This window comes from Metopolophium dirhodum, chromosome 9 (genome assembly GCF_019925205.1).
Source record: "Metopolophium dirhodum isolate CAU chromosome 9, ASM1992520v1, whole genome shotgun sequence".
Lineage (NCBI taxonomy): Eukaryota > Metazoa > Arthropoda > Insecta > Hemiptera > Aphididae > Metopolophium > Metopolophium dirhodum.
In genome coordinates, this window is record NC_083568.1 from 13,166,136 (window position 1) to 13,182,715 (window position 16,580).

The 16,580-nt window shown below is 27.0% G+C and overlaps 1 protein-coding gene across 5 annotated transcripts; it reads left to right on the forward strand.

Moving 5' to 3' along the window:
• The first annotated feature begins 384 nt into the window (after positions 1 to 384).
• LOC132951808 (copper-transporting ATPase 1) lies at positions 385 to 15,304 on the forward strand. 5 transcript variants are annotated; one of them, XM_061023780.1, is made up of 22 exons: positions 385 to 1,505; positions 7,681 to 7,816; positions 8,060 to 8,281; positions 8,350 to 8,521; positions 8,579 to 8,872; positions 10,382 to 10,545; positions 10,728 to 10,957; positions 11,029 to 11,218; positions 11,288 to 11,527; positions 11,583 to 11,723; positions 11,795 to 11,903; positions 11,961 to 12,214; positions 12,273 to 12,470; positions 12,540 to 12,699; positions 12,764 to 12,932; positions 12,998 to 13,145; positions 13,232 to 13,352; positions 13,449 to 13,795; positions 13,876 to 14,025; positions 14,096 to 14,166; positions 14,241 to 14,390; positions 14,561 to 15,304. In XM_061023780.1, the coding sequence occupies exons 1-22, from the start codon at positions 1,444 to 1,446 to the stop codon at positions 14,679 to 14,681; spliced, it is 3,849 nt and encodes a 1,282-aa protein (XP_060879763.1). In that variant the 5' UTR covers positions 385 to 1,443; the 3' UTR covers positions 14,682 to 15,304. The 5 variants fall into 5 exon arrangements, with proteins under 5 accessions (XP_060879763.1, XP_060879767.1, XP_060879765.1 ...); XM_061023784.1 differs by lacking the exon at positions 385 to 1,505 and adding an exon at positions 6,227 to 6,245; XM_061023782.1 differs by lacking the exon at positions 385 to 1,505 and adding an exon at positions 6,280 to 6,554.
• Positions 15,305 to 16,580: the final 1,276 nt, after the last annotated feature.

The following is a 16,580-nucleotide window of genomic DNA, read 5'->3' on the forward strand; positions in this document are numbered from 1 at the left end:
CACACGGCACACGGCACACGCCGGATCTTCGATTGGAATATATTTTTTTAATTATTAAACAACAATAATACCACTAACATGATTAATCTTTCTACATTTCTAAACTAACAATTAACAGTTAAAACTTAATTTAAGTATAAAAAAAGCTATTTCTAATACAAAATAATATCAGCAGTAATACTACACAACTACAGTATCAAAATTTAACTCTTTATAACCAGATGTAAATTAAAAGAAGTTATAATTAAATTATACAATAATTAAGTAATAAGGGCACATTTAATTAATGAATCTACAACCTACAACACTTCCCCCCCTCTAAAACACGTTAATTTAATAAATGGTGTTTTTATAGTATTATACTATAAAATTTAAACATTAGAAAAATTTCTAACAAATTATAATATGAGTACGAGGATCCGTGCTAAATATTTTTCCGTCCATTTTTCAAAAATCATAATATTCTATTGGTGATTCCGGAGTCGTAAATAATCGTATAAACTATAAAGAATAAACCTTGGACCATATTATAATAGATTTCAATTGTCCATTTTTATTACTTTATGGCACGGATATTATATTACAATATTATTATGTCCGTGCTTTATGGTATAAACACACAATTACATGATTGTAGATAACATATTATTATCTACAATACTCGCGTAAACACAACAATAACAACAGGAGCTGCTGGTGATAATAAGTAATAAAAATATTGCCCATCTGTGAGACATGTGTATTATAATTTATTTATATACTATTATATAGGTAACCCCGTAAATCATAATATTATTCAATTATCGAGGCACCGTACGTCGTGTGTCGGTGTGTATTGTGTAATAGACAATATCGATAATCGATAACTCGATCGCGGAACGGATGAAATCATATTCTATTATGCGTCTATAAACGTATGGCGTACGCTAGATTAAATAGCCGAGTTTTGTCGAACTCGGCAAGTCGTCGTACCGCGGTCCTGTATCTCTCCGTTATCACCTTCGAGTGTCTGCGGTGTTCACGACAATAATATTATTGTGTTTATGTGTTGGGCATTTTACAATTTCGCATAACAATACATTTTTTTACCATACGACCTACCCAGTTCGGATCGTTGACCCCCAACTGCAGGTCTTTTGTTTTTTTTTCATCTCAATCTTGTAACACCTAATTGAACGCGTGAATTTCGACGGGTTGATTTGGCCACCGGGTACCGATATTATTAGGTTTTTCGATAACATTTCATCCAGCCTGCCGTTGACTCTAGACCGGCCAGGCGATGATCGAGTGTAGACGACGATGCGAAAAATGGATGAATTAATGGTCTACAGACAGATTTAGCTTGTTGTTAAATCATCTGATACACTACTGCGACTGTACTTGGTTGTTTTTATTTCTCACTTTGCAAATTGTACTTTTAGGGTTGACACTCAACCCTTAACTATGCCGTCCGAAGACATTTTTGAACTCTACAGTCCTCTAAAACAGACCAATGAGAAAAAACCGTAAGTGATACGATGAAATGATTATTTTGTACCTACCTAATCATTTATTTTATAGCATACGAGTATAACTGTATAAGTCATGTTTAAATATTATAGCAACTTGAAAATAACTTATAAAAACCATCAATTATTTATCGATACTTGAATAATTGAATAGTATTTTTAATAAATTGACAAAATATATATTTATTTTTTAATATTTATAATATCATGTACATTTTATTCCAAACATAGTACAAACGTTTTTGCTGACAATCTTCTAGTTTGTATCAAACAACTAACATTATAGATAACATAAACTTTTAAAATATCTAATTCATTCTGATTTTAATTATTTATTTTTAAAAATGTAATTAAGAATTCTTAAATATCCAAAATATTCTATTATTTTAGTAAAATAAAACAAATCAACATAGGTAGGTAGTTTTTAAACATTCTTTTAAAAAAACTTTTCTAATAAATTAAATTAGTATTTCTCTAACTTGTTTCTTCTGAAATCATACATGGATTATAAACTAGATTATAACTTGTAAGAATCTTGCTTTAAGAAGGCTTGGCTACCAGTGGTGCCGATCACCTAATTTATACATGACATATGTCATAGTAGATTTTTTAGATAGAGAGCCCACCGTTGAGTACTGCAGGGAACCCTGCTGTGGATCAAGAATTTATGTTAAAATGTAAAAAAAAATTATTAAACATTGCATCTAATTCTTTTATTGAAAAAGGGGGGATGATAGGGGCTCCTTGATGTATGATGTAATAATATATTTTAAACACTTAAACACTTTGGCGCAATTGTGTAAGGCCTATAAATGCATTAGGTATGTCGGGATGTGAATATTAAATATACAAAAGTACACCTCGAGGATTTACACATTGCAATATCTCCTAAGTTAATAAATATATCATAAATCTGTTTATTTTATTAGACTCGTAGACACCATAAACAAAGATTACATACCTATATTTTATTTTATTTTTTTGGTAAAAAAGTTAAATAGTTTATTTTTCTAAAAATGTTGACCTATCAACATTTTGATTATTAATCATTTTTTTAGTTTATAGGTATAACGGCAAAAAGCCGGTTTCTGTCCGGGCGGCGAGTCCCCCTCTACAGGTTATGAGTATATCCTCACAGGACATTCTGTACATAGAATACATATAATTATTTCCTTTTTTTTTACTATTTGCGCCAGGTTTGAAACGTCACTTGCGTTGTCATCACACCACTGACTGAATTCAGATAAACATTTATAGGCATAACTTTAGCTATTTAATATAACTTTATAGCATTGTAAGAACAAATAATTATCCAAATATTTGTAGAAGAAATCTTATCTAAAGGTTGATAATAAAATACCACTGCTTATCATAAATTTAAATTTCTAAATTTTATCATAGAAAATTATTATTCTGACTAGTGACTAGGTAGATATCGAGATAGATATTAATTTAAAAAATAGTAAAGACTTATGAAATATAAAACATTTAATTATTTAACAATCAATTATATTTTTGAGTCAAGACTTCAGTTGAGATAAGATTAAAGTTTAATAGAATCAGGTATATTACGGGTTTAGTGTACGGGTTGAGTATCATTATTAAGTACCTACTAAAAATGAAGGGCAAATTGGTTGTTAATTTTAATATAGCACTTGACGTATTGTGATTTAAAATTTCAATGAATATAGTAACTAGTCAAAAGGCTTGACCCTTCCGAATAAATCTGTATGATACAATCATAGATTGAGTTTTTTGAGGATTTTTTAATAAGTCAAAGTAAGTTCTGATTATCATAAATATAATTTAAAATTATATAAGTAAATGATTATACTAGGTACATTATAAACAAAATTTGGAGGATGAAGTACTTTATTGTTATTGTTATCTAGTAAAGTATAAAATTAAAAACTTACCTAGAAATGATTCCTGATTGATTTTATTGAATAAAATACCTTAATTATAAAAAAACTAGGTACAACAAAAACATTTTTTTTTTTATACTTATCAAAATAGTGCTAAAAGATTATATAGAATCTTACCCTCCCAATCTCGTAAATTTTTTTTTTAGCGACAATTTGTTTTTCAAGTTTACTACTCTGTAAAAAAGAGTATTTAATATTATAAATCATTTTCCAGCCTAAATTTAATTCCTCCTTAACTGTTGAGGGGACTATTAACTAAATAAAATCAACTAATGATGTATATATTATCATGTATAGCCATAGCCCATAAGTAATATACTAGTATATAGGTTGTAGCTCTAAGTATAAATATAGGCATCTAAAAATTGCATGGATAGCTTAAAATATAGCTTCTTAGCTGGGCTCCAAGGCAAGGTTATTGTTGGGTTATTGGACACCTGGGTAATTACTGATTAGTCATTACTAGCTTAAATTATCTGTGTAAGAATGTTTCCACTATGTTTAACTGTATTATAATGTATATTACATAATAATAATTAATATTATTATTTATTAATATGTATATTATATAAAAATAATTACTATTATTAACTGTTATGTAATGGACAATTGTAATAATTTGTAGTTAATTATAATTTAGTTTATCAATTATAGGTATAACAAATTAACATACTAAATGTATATGAATAGAATAACAAAACTTTGCTCGTAGATACCACTTGACACCAATTTTATAGGGATGTGGAGGTTAATTATTAATCAGAGTTCAACAGCCCCTATAATTAACTCCTGATTGCCACTTAATTTTTATCTGCCCCTTGCCTCAAACAAAAATCAAACTTTAATAAAATAATTAATTAATGGTAGGTACCTATTTACATATGTACATACATTACATAATAACTGAAAAACGTGATAAAAGAATATTATGTATAAATTCATAATTATAATTGCAAAAATTGTGTCCACTTATCAAGAATAAATATTTATAACGTACCTATTTGATTTTGGCCAAAAAATAAAATATCTATTTTAATAATTATTAATTTTATTACTTTTTTTTGGATTCATTGTGAATGTATTGATTTTACAACACTGTGTTTTTGTTTGTTCATATATGTGTACACGATAAGTAGTCAAAAAAAAATACTTTGAATTTAAACTTCAGTATCTCTTCTGGTGGGAAAATTAATCTAATTGGTGCATTAAAGAGGTATAAATTGAAAATTCCCGATAGTTTTCATAAGCATCTATAAAACCAAAAAAAAAATAAGAAAACCTGGATATTATTACGCAACACCAGTTTTTGATAAATAAAATTATGTTATTTTATTTTATAATTATTAATTAATTATTAGTACTAAAATAATACAGGATAACATTTAATAACGTCAAAATTAGTAAAAAAAAATGTATGAATAATATATTATATAAGTACACAGTAATATAGGCTGACTGTTTTCGCTCAGAATCATTTTTTGTGAACAATGATTTTATATCATTGAATGCATATGAATGCATATTTAACACATCCATTAGAGTAATACCTCTCTAGGCTCTTACTGTACAGCAGATCTTTACCCATTTGCCCATTTTTTTTTTTTACTTTTTAAACCACTAAATGATGGGGAACCGTATTAGCATTACGTCCTCCCATAATGCTAATTGTATTATTATATTGTTGTATTATGTACCTATTATACTTAACTATTTCATGACTATTTCACAGGTAAATCAATTCATTTTTTTAAATAAGTATTTTATATTGTTTATTATTTAATTTAATCAACTGCTATGTTCTAATACAACGTTTAAAATGTTTACAAAAAATAATTGCCATGTTTCTTACATATAAAATATAAATTGTGTTAGGCATACTAAACAAATAAAATACTTTAATTTGTTACTGACTACTGTACTAGCTCTTCAAATACTTTTGCAACTATCAATTCATAGGATTTCAGTTTCAAATCAAACAAAACCTAATAATAATAATAATTTTAATTTTAAATATTCTCAACGTATAAAATGTATACAATAAATAAATAAAATAAATATTTTTGAGTATTTCTTTAGAATATAAATTATTAATACATTTCAGAGATCAGAAAGTGTTACTATAAATATACATTTTTTCAATCATTTATATGTGTAATATTCTTATCTATATGGCTTATTTGAATTTGTGTACTTAATTAATACAAAATTGTATAATATTGTATATTACATATTTTAATACAATATATAAATTTAAAAACTGCTTCATAAATTGCATATTATGTTATGTGTACAGATAGTAAATTAAGCACTTACTATTTAGTAAGAACTTGATACCTATTGGCTATTCTCATGCATCATGATTAATGACGTTTGAGCAATTTTCAAACTAGTTACTGCTAATTCAATCAATCTTTCTGTTTTAAGTACCTATTCTTAAAAGATATACCAATTTTTAATCTTTAGCTTAAACAGTACAAAACTGTCTCATTCAAGTATCTCATATTGTTTGTAAAATATATGTATTTATTAGACATTAGATTATATTTTTAAGTTGATAAGTTATGAAAAGTACCTGTTGTACCTACATAACTACCACTAATTACTTAAAATAGGTAATTATATTTACTAATATAAAATTTTTATCGTCAAATATTAATGCTTGATAAACCTATTGTATATTTAACAGAGGGGGATTTGGAACGTGTAAGAATTTTACTACCTACAACTGGTGAAAGTGGTTTATTCTAGTTTTTGCTCTTGCCACTTTCCAAGGTCTGTGTTATGCATTGAATTAAAATGTAACAATTCATATGTATGTATACATTTTCTTCTTATCTCTATTAATTTATACATATTTCTGAGCAAATAAATATGAAATTATTTTTTATTGTCATTGAAAAGTAATATATCAAATTCACTAAAAATAATTACTTATTATATTGATTTAAAATTAATTTTAACATTTTATTGGTTAATCATTATTTTTATGAGCAATTTTTTTCTTCTAATTTTGTAATAATTTTAGTTTTTGTTTAGAGGAAAATGGTTTGATTGTTTACTTAACTTTGATTTACAAACAGGTATCTATAGTGTAATAACTTGCATAAAATAAACTTACCTAGTAAGTATTTTAATTTCTAAACTATAATAACCAATAATCATCATCCACTTATCAAATGTATAAAATAAATAAATAATATTTTATTTACAAAGTTTATTATACAAATCTCATAAAATACCTGTGCATCATGTTGTTGTTGTCTACACCAAACAAACATCTAAACAGTTGTATTTATTTAACATTATATTCATTGTATGCAATGTAGATACTTTTATTTAATTGTCCCAATTAAATTAAACTGTTATGTTTCATGTAAATTAGAAAGTGTGGATTTACTGTTTAAAAGACCTTTGATTTCATTAAATATTCTTGCATTATAAACATGCTTCTATATACTGTAAATTTTATTGAATCTAAAATAAATCCTTATAACACCTATATAACTTAAAATCATCTTACTTTGTTTATGATTGCAATTGGTATATCATATCATCATCATTATTATTATATTTATATAAAATTTGAACTTAGTCTCAATCAATTAGTATTAACTAGATATTTTGTAAATTATAAATGTGTATTATCACACTTTATACATAATATATTTATTATTTTATAACATTAATAAAACTACCAACTATAGAGTACAGTTGTTTTATTTGATTTATTCTTTTTCCTAAACTAGTGTAGATATAACATGGTCCTTTAATTTTAATTACCTTCATATTCCAATAATAATTGATTATTATACTATGACATTTTGTGTATGAAATACCAAACAGTTATTAATATATTAAAATAATTTATACTGTTTAAAATATTAATTATGTTAAATGTTTTATTATAATGTTTCAAAATAAGTTTTATCTTTTTTCTGGTCACTTAGGTTATCTCTTATTATTATTTCATAGTCCAAGTTTCGCCTCATTGATACATTTTCTATCAATATGAACAGTATTACTGATGCATAACCCAACTCTCGATTTAGTTTACCTACTTAATGTTTAATTCATAGTATTCATAAATAATAAAATGGCATATTCTTTATTGATTAATGATGATGATGGCTGGTAAGATAGTTTTAGAATATGTACCTACAATTATGTCAAAAAAAAGTTTATTAAGTACAAATATTGATAAATTTAAATTGTATATTATTTTAAATGTGATATGTATTTTATTATAGTTTACCGCCCAATGATATATCAGACAAATTAATTGACTCGGAGACAATTGAAAGACATAAAACTATTATACTAACGGTTGTTTCACGAGCCGCTGAGGCAGCCAGTGTAATACTTGACCAAACTGGTATAATCCAGGTGAATAGAAATCATTTCTAAAACCATTGATGTCCAATGTCAAAACATCATATATTAATATTGTATTAAGAGTTTTCTGATACATCTATGTGCGGAGTTAGAAATGTATGTAAATTGTCCAAAATATCAGATTTCAAACCTTGCACATAAGTTTATCTGAAAAATTCAGAATATTATATTAAATATTAATTTAAAAACATGTCAACACCTTATATTATTATAATTAGATTAAATTGCTTTAAGGTTGTAACAATTGGACCAAACTATTTGCGTGTACTTTATGACGTAAATCAAACTAGTTTCTCAATATTTGTTGAAGTTTTAAAAAAAATGGGCTATCTAGTGTCATTTGAGCCAGAAAAACAAACTGAAGTCACTATACAAGTAGAAGGTATGAAATGTAATTCATGTGTAAAAAAAATTGAAGGCTGTGTTCGAGAAAAAAATGGCGTTTTTAGCATTCAAGTAATATTTATAAATTTGTGTTGCCATTGTCAATTTTACTGAATTACTGGATTTATGTACATGTATAGGTGAATCTTGAACAAAAATGTGCTAATGTTGTTTACGATTCAAATGCTATATCAGTTTTTGAACTCCAATCAATAATTGCTGAATTGGGTTTCACAGTACCAATTCACCAAACTACAACTGTGATAAAAGTTGACGGAATGTCTTGCAAGAATTGCGTGCGAAACATTGAAAGTAATTTACTTATTTAAAATTATATTTTAAAATGTTCAACTTACCACGATTTATTAGGTAAAATTGGAGCGTTGAATGGAGTTGTATCAGTATCTGTTAGCTTGGAACAAAAAGAAGCAACTATTGTTCATCGCCCTGGGGACATAAATGATTCACAATTAGCATCAGCCATATCAAATTTGTCTACAAAATTTAAAGTTTCTTTAAATGATCGAAAAATTGAAGCACCAAGTAATGTGTTTAGTATGTTTGTTCCTGAGGACGAATACAGTAAAACATACCTGAACATCAAAGGCATGACATGTGCATCTTGTGTTATTGCTATTGAAAAACACTGCCTTAAAATTAAAGGTACTTTTTATAGTGAAATTTATAATTTTAGATTCTGAGCGAAGCGATGAATGTATTGATTTTACAATGATGTGTTTTTTTTTTTTTATTTTTTTTTTTTTGTGTCTGTCATCACCTTTTAGGACAGTAAAAGTGCTTGGATTTCCTTCAACAGTAACTTTTCTGATAGAAAAGTGAATCTAGTTGGTACTTTGGGGGGGTCAAAAGTAAAAATTTCCCAGTAGTTTTCAAAAGCGACGTAAAAACAAAAGAAAAGTTAAGGAAAAACAGGAATTTTTACGCAAAATCTGTTTTCGAGAAAATCGATTTTGGTTTTTGGTGTAACTCTAAAACAAATGACCGTAGGGACATGAAATTTTGACTGAATGTTTATATTAGCATTTTCTATACACCATAAAATTTTGAAAATATTTTGACTCTTTTTGAGATGTTTACGGACATTGTCATTCTTCAATTTTTTTAGTTTTTTTTTCTATAAATATCAATACAATTTTATCTGTTTAGTAAAAAAGCTTGAAAATTTAATAGAAGGCTCCTAGGTTATTGTTTCATAGGCAGATGAAAAAAATTAAAAATCTTTAGTCACAGTTTTTATTTATAAGCATTTAAAGTTCAAATTTTGACAAAATACGGAAAAATCACGAAAATTAGCAAATTATTTTGAGTTGAGAATTCATAAAAATTTTTCTTTTTAAATCTAAGATTTGAAAATGTAATATAAGATTACTCATAAGTTTGTCTACGTTTATCAAAAAAAAAATGTCTACAAAAAACTTAAATTACATTTTTATGAACGTCTGAAATTTATATTTTTACAACATTTGATATTCACTTGATTTCTCATGTAACAATTTTCTTATTTTATTGTAATTGAAAAACAAATGACTGTAGATACTTGAAAATTTCACTGAATATTTATATTAGCATTTTCTATACACCATAAAATTTTGAAAATATTTTGACTCTTTTTGAGCGGTTTACAGACATTGTCAGTTTTCAATTTTTTTAGTTTTTTTTTCTATAAATATCAATAAAAATTTTTTTGTTTGGTAAAAAGGCGTGAAAATTTAATATAAGGCTCCTGATATATCGTTCTAATAGCAGTTGAAAAATATTAAAAATACATATGTACATTTTTTTTTATAAGCATTTAAAGTTCAAATTTTGACAACATTTATCAAATTTATAATTTATTAATTATTTTGTAGTTAAAAATGTATAAAATGTTTAACTTTTATGGCTAAGGATTGAAAATGTAAAACAAGGCTCCACGTAAAAGGTTATATATAAATTACTTTATTCACAATAATATCATCAAATATACTTGGTAATATCATAGGCTAACTGACCGTTTTCGCTCAGAATCGTTTTTCTTATACAATGATATTATATCATTGAATTCAAATTTAACACCATCCATTACAGTGACCCACTTGTAACCTACTGTACAGCAGAGCAACATCCACTTATCCACCTTTTTTGTTTTGACATTTCTCTTTATTTTTGTAGGTGTTAAGAGTGTATTAGTTGCACTAATGGCCGCAAAAGCTGAAGTACAATATGACTCTGCATTAGTGCAACCAGAAGATGTGGCTAATTCAGTTACTGATTTAGGCTTTCCTTGTAATGTATTGGCTGACACAAATTCACGTATTACTCAAACTGAATTTAGAGTAAATATTTGTTTATTTTGACTTATAAGTTATTACAAATTATTTTTAAGAATAATTTCATTGTAAAATATTTTTTTTATTTGAATGCATATTATATTGATAGTAAGATCAAATTTAAATCCATCTCATATATTCTTAATTATTTGTTTTATTTTATTAAGATAATATATGTATTTTATTAGATTGGAGGTATGACGTGTTCATCTTGTGTAAACAAAATTGAATCAAATTTAATGAAACTGAAAGGAGTACAAACAGCTATAGTTGCACTCACAACTCAAAAAGGAGTAATTACTTACGATTGTGATCTAATTAGTCCACGAGATGTTGCTGACCATATTGTTAGCCTAGGATTTACTGCTGACCTGGTGAATAATAAAGATAGGGGGGATCGCAGTTATTTGAATCATAGGTATACTTTTTATTCGACTAATGTAAACTAATAAAATATCTATGAAATGAAATATTGTGATTTTGTTTTAGTGAAGAAATAAAAAAATGGCGTAATTCATTTTTTGTGTCATTACTGTTTGGTGGTCCATGCATGATTGCTATGACTTATTTCATGATGGGTATGACATTTAACTTTATTGATCATTCTTCTATGTGCTGTGTAATTCCTGGCCTTTCGCTTGAAAATTTGATTATGTTTCTTTTATCTACTCCAGTTCAGGTATTTATTGAAATAAATAAGCATATAATAATGATGAAATATTAATTTTGTAGTAAAATGTAAATACAGTTTATAGGAGGTTGGCATTTTCATGTACAAGCTTGGAAAGCCATACGCCATTATACCACCAATATGGATGTCCTTGTGTCAGTAGCTACAACCATTTCTTATGTATACTCAGTCATTGTCGTACTCATTGCAATCACTGAAACGCCAGCTAAACATACTAGTCCAATGACTTTCTTTGATACACCGCCTATGTTATTTGTGTTTATATCCCTTGGTCGATGGATGGAGCATATTGCTAAGGTAATAATTGATAATTGAATATAAAAATAGAAGTTACAATTTTTCATAATTTTAGGGGAAAACGTCTGAAGCCCTTTCTAAATTGTTGTCCTTAAAAGCCACAGATGCTCTGTTGGTGACCATTACTGATGATTACCAAATATTAACTGAAAAAGAAATTAATGTTGACCTAGTTAAACGTGGAGATATTCTTAAGGTATTATACATTTAAAAAAAAAAAAAATGGTTCAATTGTATGTATTGTATTTTTATTTATTATTCAATTAGGTATTACCTAGTACAAAAGTTCCAGTTGATGGAAAAGTTATTCATGGGCGATCAGCATGTGATGAATCTTTGATTACTGGAGAGTCTATGCCAGTGAACAAAAAGCCAAGTAAATAAAAATAAAAAATTGTATTACAACATACTAAGAAAAATATATATTTCATAGGCAGCTTAATAATAGGAGGTTCATTAAATCAGACAGCTCCTCTACTGATGGTTGCTACTTATACAGGAGAAGCAACTATGTTAGCTCAAATTGTACGACTAGTTGAGCAAGCTCAAACATCTAAAGCTCCAATTCAACAATTTGCTGATCGTATTGCTGGTTATTTTGTTCCAGCTGTAGTAGCAATATCTACTATCACACTTGTATCGTGGCTTTTCATTGGTCGCTATTATACTAAATATCTACCTATTTCAGTAAAATGATATTCTTTGTTGAGGTTTTTAGCATGTATTAATTTTTATTTTTATGAAGGATGATGAAAAATATGGTCCAGACGGATGGGAAAATGCTATTCAATACTCATTTAGATGTGCATTGAGTGTTCTGGCCATTGCTTGTCCATGTGCACTAGGTTTGGCCACTCCAACAGCTGTTATGGTTGGAACTGGTATTGGTGCTCTTAATGGTATACTGATAAAAGGTGCCGACGCGTTAGAAAATGCTCATAAAGTAAGATTCAAAGTTTTAAAGTTATATATAAAATTCTATTTACCATATTATAAAGTATTATTACTTTAGGTCAAATATGTTGTGTTTGATAAAACTGGTACTATAACATACGGAAAGCCCACTGTATCAAGGATTTGTCTATTTGTAGACGACATGATCTGTTCGCTCAGTCTATTATTGTCCATAGTTGCTAACGCTGAAGTTAGTAGTGAACATCCTTTAGCTTCTGGTAATTATTATAACATATTATTATTTATTATTTTTGTACAAAAAAATGTTTATTCACTCTTTAGCGCTGGTGAAATTTATTAAAGAAATGTTTAAATGTGAGATATCTGGAAAATGTGAACGTTTTCAATCTGTGGCTGGATGTGGTATTAAATGTGTGGTGTCTCATATTGATGACTTATTCAAAAATGGAACTAAATCAGATTTCATTATGAACTACCAAAACCATATAAGGTTGTAATTCCATAGTATTAACTCAAGTACTTTTTTGTTAATCCTTTTTGTATCATAATGTATAGAAGTGGAACGAATGAATCATCATTTGAATTTAACAACATAATTGTTGAACTGGTTTTAGGAAAACCGCCTACTCAAGTTCAATCAATACAATTACATAAATTGTTAGATATTAATGAAGAGAAAAAACCAAATGAAACCAAATATGAAGTAAAAAAAATCATAGAAATCATAGATATATATCAAAATTTGTTCAAATAATAAATACAAATAAAGCAAAATGTTTTAAATTTCAGGTATTGATTGGGAATCGTGAATGGATGTTTAGAAATGGTGTTAATTTATCAAAAGAAGTTAATTTTAAAATGATCAGTGAAGAAACCCTAGGCCATACAGCAATCATGTGTGCCATTAATGGTAATATTTATTATCAAATATAACTTATATGACCAATGTAACTTATATAATATAATATGAAGAAAAACTTGATACTAATTAAAATAATTTTATTAGGTCTATTGGTAGCAACAATCAGTGTATCAGATATGGTTAAACCTGAAGCTCATCTAGCTGTTTATACGTTGATGAAGCGTGGCTATCAAGTGATGTTATTGACAGGAGACAATAGAAAAACAGCCAGTGCAGTAGCAAAACAAGTAGGAATACAAAAGGTGTTTGCTGAAGTATTGCCGTCACATAAAGTAGCCAAGATCAGAGCTCTACAGGAGAAAGGTGTACGAGTAGCAATGGTCGGTGATGGAGTTAATGACTCTCCGGCTCTGGCACAAGCAAATGTTGGTATTGCTATTTCTTCAGGCACAGATGTAGCTGTTGAAGCGGCAGATGTAGTCTTAATGAGAGTAAGTGTGTTATGACTTATGAATATTATTTTATTATTTTATTATTTATATTTGATGTTAACAACATTAACATTTCACAGAATGATCTATTAGACGTTGTCAGTTGTTTTGACTTGTCCAATAAAACCGTCCGACGAATTCGACTTAACTTTTTATTTGCTAGTATGTATAATTTAATTGGTATACCAATTGCTGCGGGTGTGTTTAGTCCTTTAGGCGTCACATTACAAGTAATTTAATAACATAAAAAATAAACTTCAAAAACATTCACGCATAACTAAATCTGTGTTACCATTTCAGCCATGGATGGCAGCAGCTGCAATGGCATTAAGTTCAGTGTCTGTTGTTGGATCTTCGCTTTTACTTAAGATGTTTGTATTTACAATTTTTTTTATAATATAATTTTCATAAGATAATTTATTATTATAATCTAAATTATTTATAGCTATAAAAAACCAACTTCAGCCACTTTAACTACCCCAGAATATTTGTCAAGATCTCAAACTGAACTTGATACAATCTCCTTGCATAGAGGATTAGACGATATCGAACCATCAATTATGATAAGAGCGTCGACTTCTTCTACAATATCTAAGTATGTATTATGTATCTTATAACTCGATACATGGCATATATACATAAATAATTCTTTCATCGCTTTTAGAGTTTAGGTTAGGTTAGGTTAGGTTTTATATATTTTACTATACTTTTAACTTATATAATTTTATAATACAAAATTTTAATACAAAAATATTTATGCTTTAGGTTATTGATGGGAAAAACAACTGTTTCTGAAGCTGAAAATCAATTGTTAAACTCATACGAAGACACGGAAGACCATGATATAGGAAATTATGTTGAAAGAACGAAGAGCATAAATGCCTGAGACTATAACCAATTGTATTTGATACATGTATTGTGTTAAATACATTTAAACATGACCAATAACATTTTGTGAATAAGTTAAGTCTTCCTTTTTTTTTACATAATTATACAATTTTAAATTTATTTTTATTAAATTTTTTTAATAATCTTGTTTTTGTATGCATTTTTTAAAAAAATAATTAATAAGTTCTATACAACAGAATTCTATTATATATATTTTTCTTACATTTTTTTTTCATTATTATATAATTATAATTTTTATGTTGTAACACTTTACTTATACTCCTACCATATACCATGTTATACGATTTTTTTTTATGCTTACAAGACTTAAATAGATATTGTTATATTTATTCTTAATATGTTATTTATTATTCAAATTAATGGTTACCATTGTTTTGTACAACAGTATTTTTATGTTGAAATGTGTAAATCTATCTTTAAAATAATACACACAAGAAATATAAACTCATTTTGAATATTATATCTGATTATATTTTTGATAACTTGATACAGAAATGTTATAAATTAAGATCATAATATATGAATTTGTATGTCCTCGTCTTCCTGTTTGCAATGTAGAAGAAAAATAAACAATAATAGCTGCCGTTTGCGCACTTTTCAGTGGTATACTTTCTATTTAACATTTTATATAAATTAAGCTATTAATGCTGAAATCCATGAGAACTCATATAAATTATTATACTGAATGTATTAATAAATATTTTAAAACATATATTGCATTTATAAGGCAAATTAGAAGGCCTTGTATGTTTCTTTTTATGAATGAACAGCTTTGAACTTGTAACATGAGCTTGATTACGTAAGTCAGATTTATATGGTTTATTTCTGGTAGGTATGCAATATGGTATGAGAATTTAATGATGATAATAAAGAACCTCTATAATAATATGTTTTGCTAGTCTTTTCCACGGTATGAGTTCTCATCATGTGTGTTTTCAAAGTAGAAAAATGTCTAAATGATGTATCACAAACATTACATTAAATTTTATAAGGCTTTTCAGGTGTGAATTCTGTTACCTATGTGTTTTTAACACCAAAGTTTATGCAGATCTATAATCACATATATTGTATGCATGAGGATTTTCACCAGTATTTAGATAAGTCAAACTATAAATTTCTTTATAACACACCCTCATGATAAAGATTTTTTTTTAAGTTAGATTTTTTGTTTGAATTAATACGAAATAATGATTTCCAAATCATGTCTTTCGTCAGAAACTATTTCTTCAAATTCAGATATCTTATTATAATCTTTTTTCAATTTTTTTATTGTAAACAGCTGTAATTAATTTTTTAATAGTTCTGAAAAACATAATAATTTCTAAGTTCTAATTTAAATTAAAGGTCAATAACTATGTATAGGCACATATTTTACAGATAACTATTCATTAAAATAATAAATAATAAAAATGTGCACATTTGGATTTTTTATTATATTAAATTATCATTTTAGGTAAGTTGTAACGTTTTTAATTTTTTTAATATAATATTTTAGTTTTTTTTTAATTTTTGAACATTTATTTCTTACCATATAGATAAAATAAAAATGGGGGGGGGGGGAGAGTCTGGCATATTAGTGCCATTTTTTTTCAGTGTCTCTCCAACCAAAAACCTCACGCCTTGCTACTGCAATTGGTATTTAATAATGTTGATGTCATAGGTACGAAAAGAAAGTGTTTGTATCAAATTAATAGTTATGAAATTAACTATAAATAGCCTGTTATAATTGAATAATAAATTCTAAAATATTTCTCATCATAAGGAAATAACCACAATTAAAAAAAGGTGGGTAAGTGGATGTCGCTCTGCTGTACAGTAGGTAACAAGTGGGTCACTGTAATGGATGGTGTTAAATTTGAATTCAATGATAAAATAT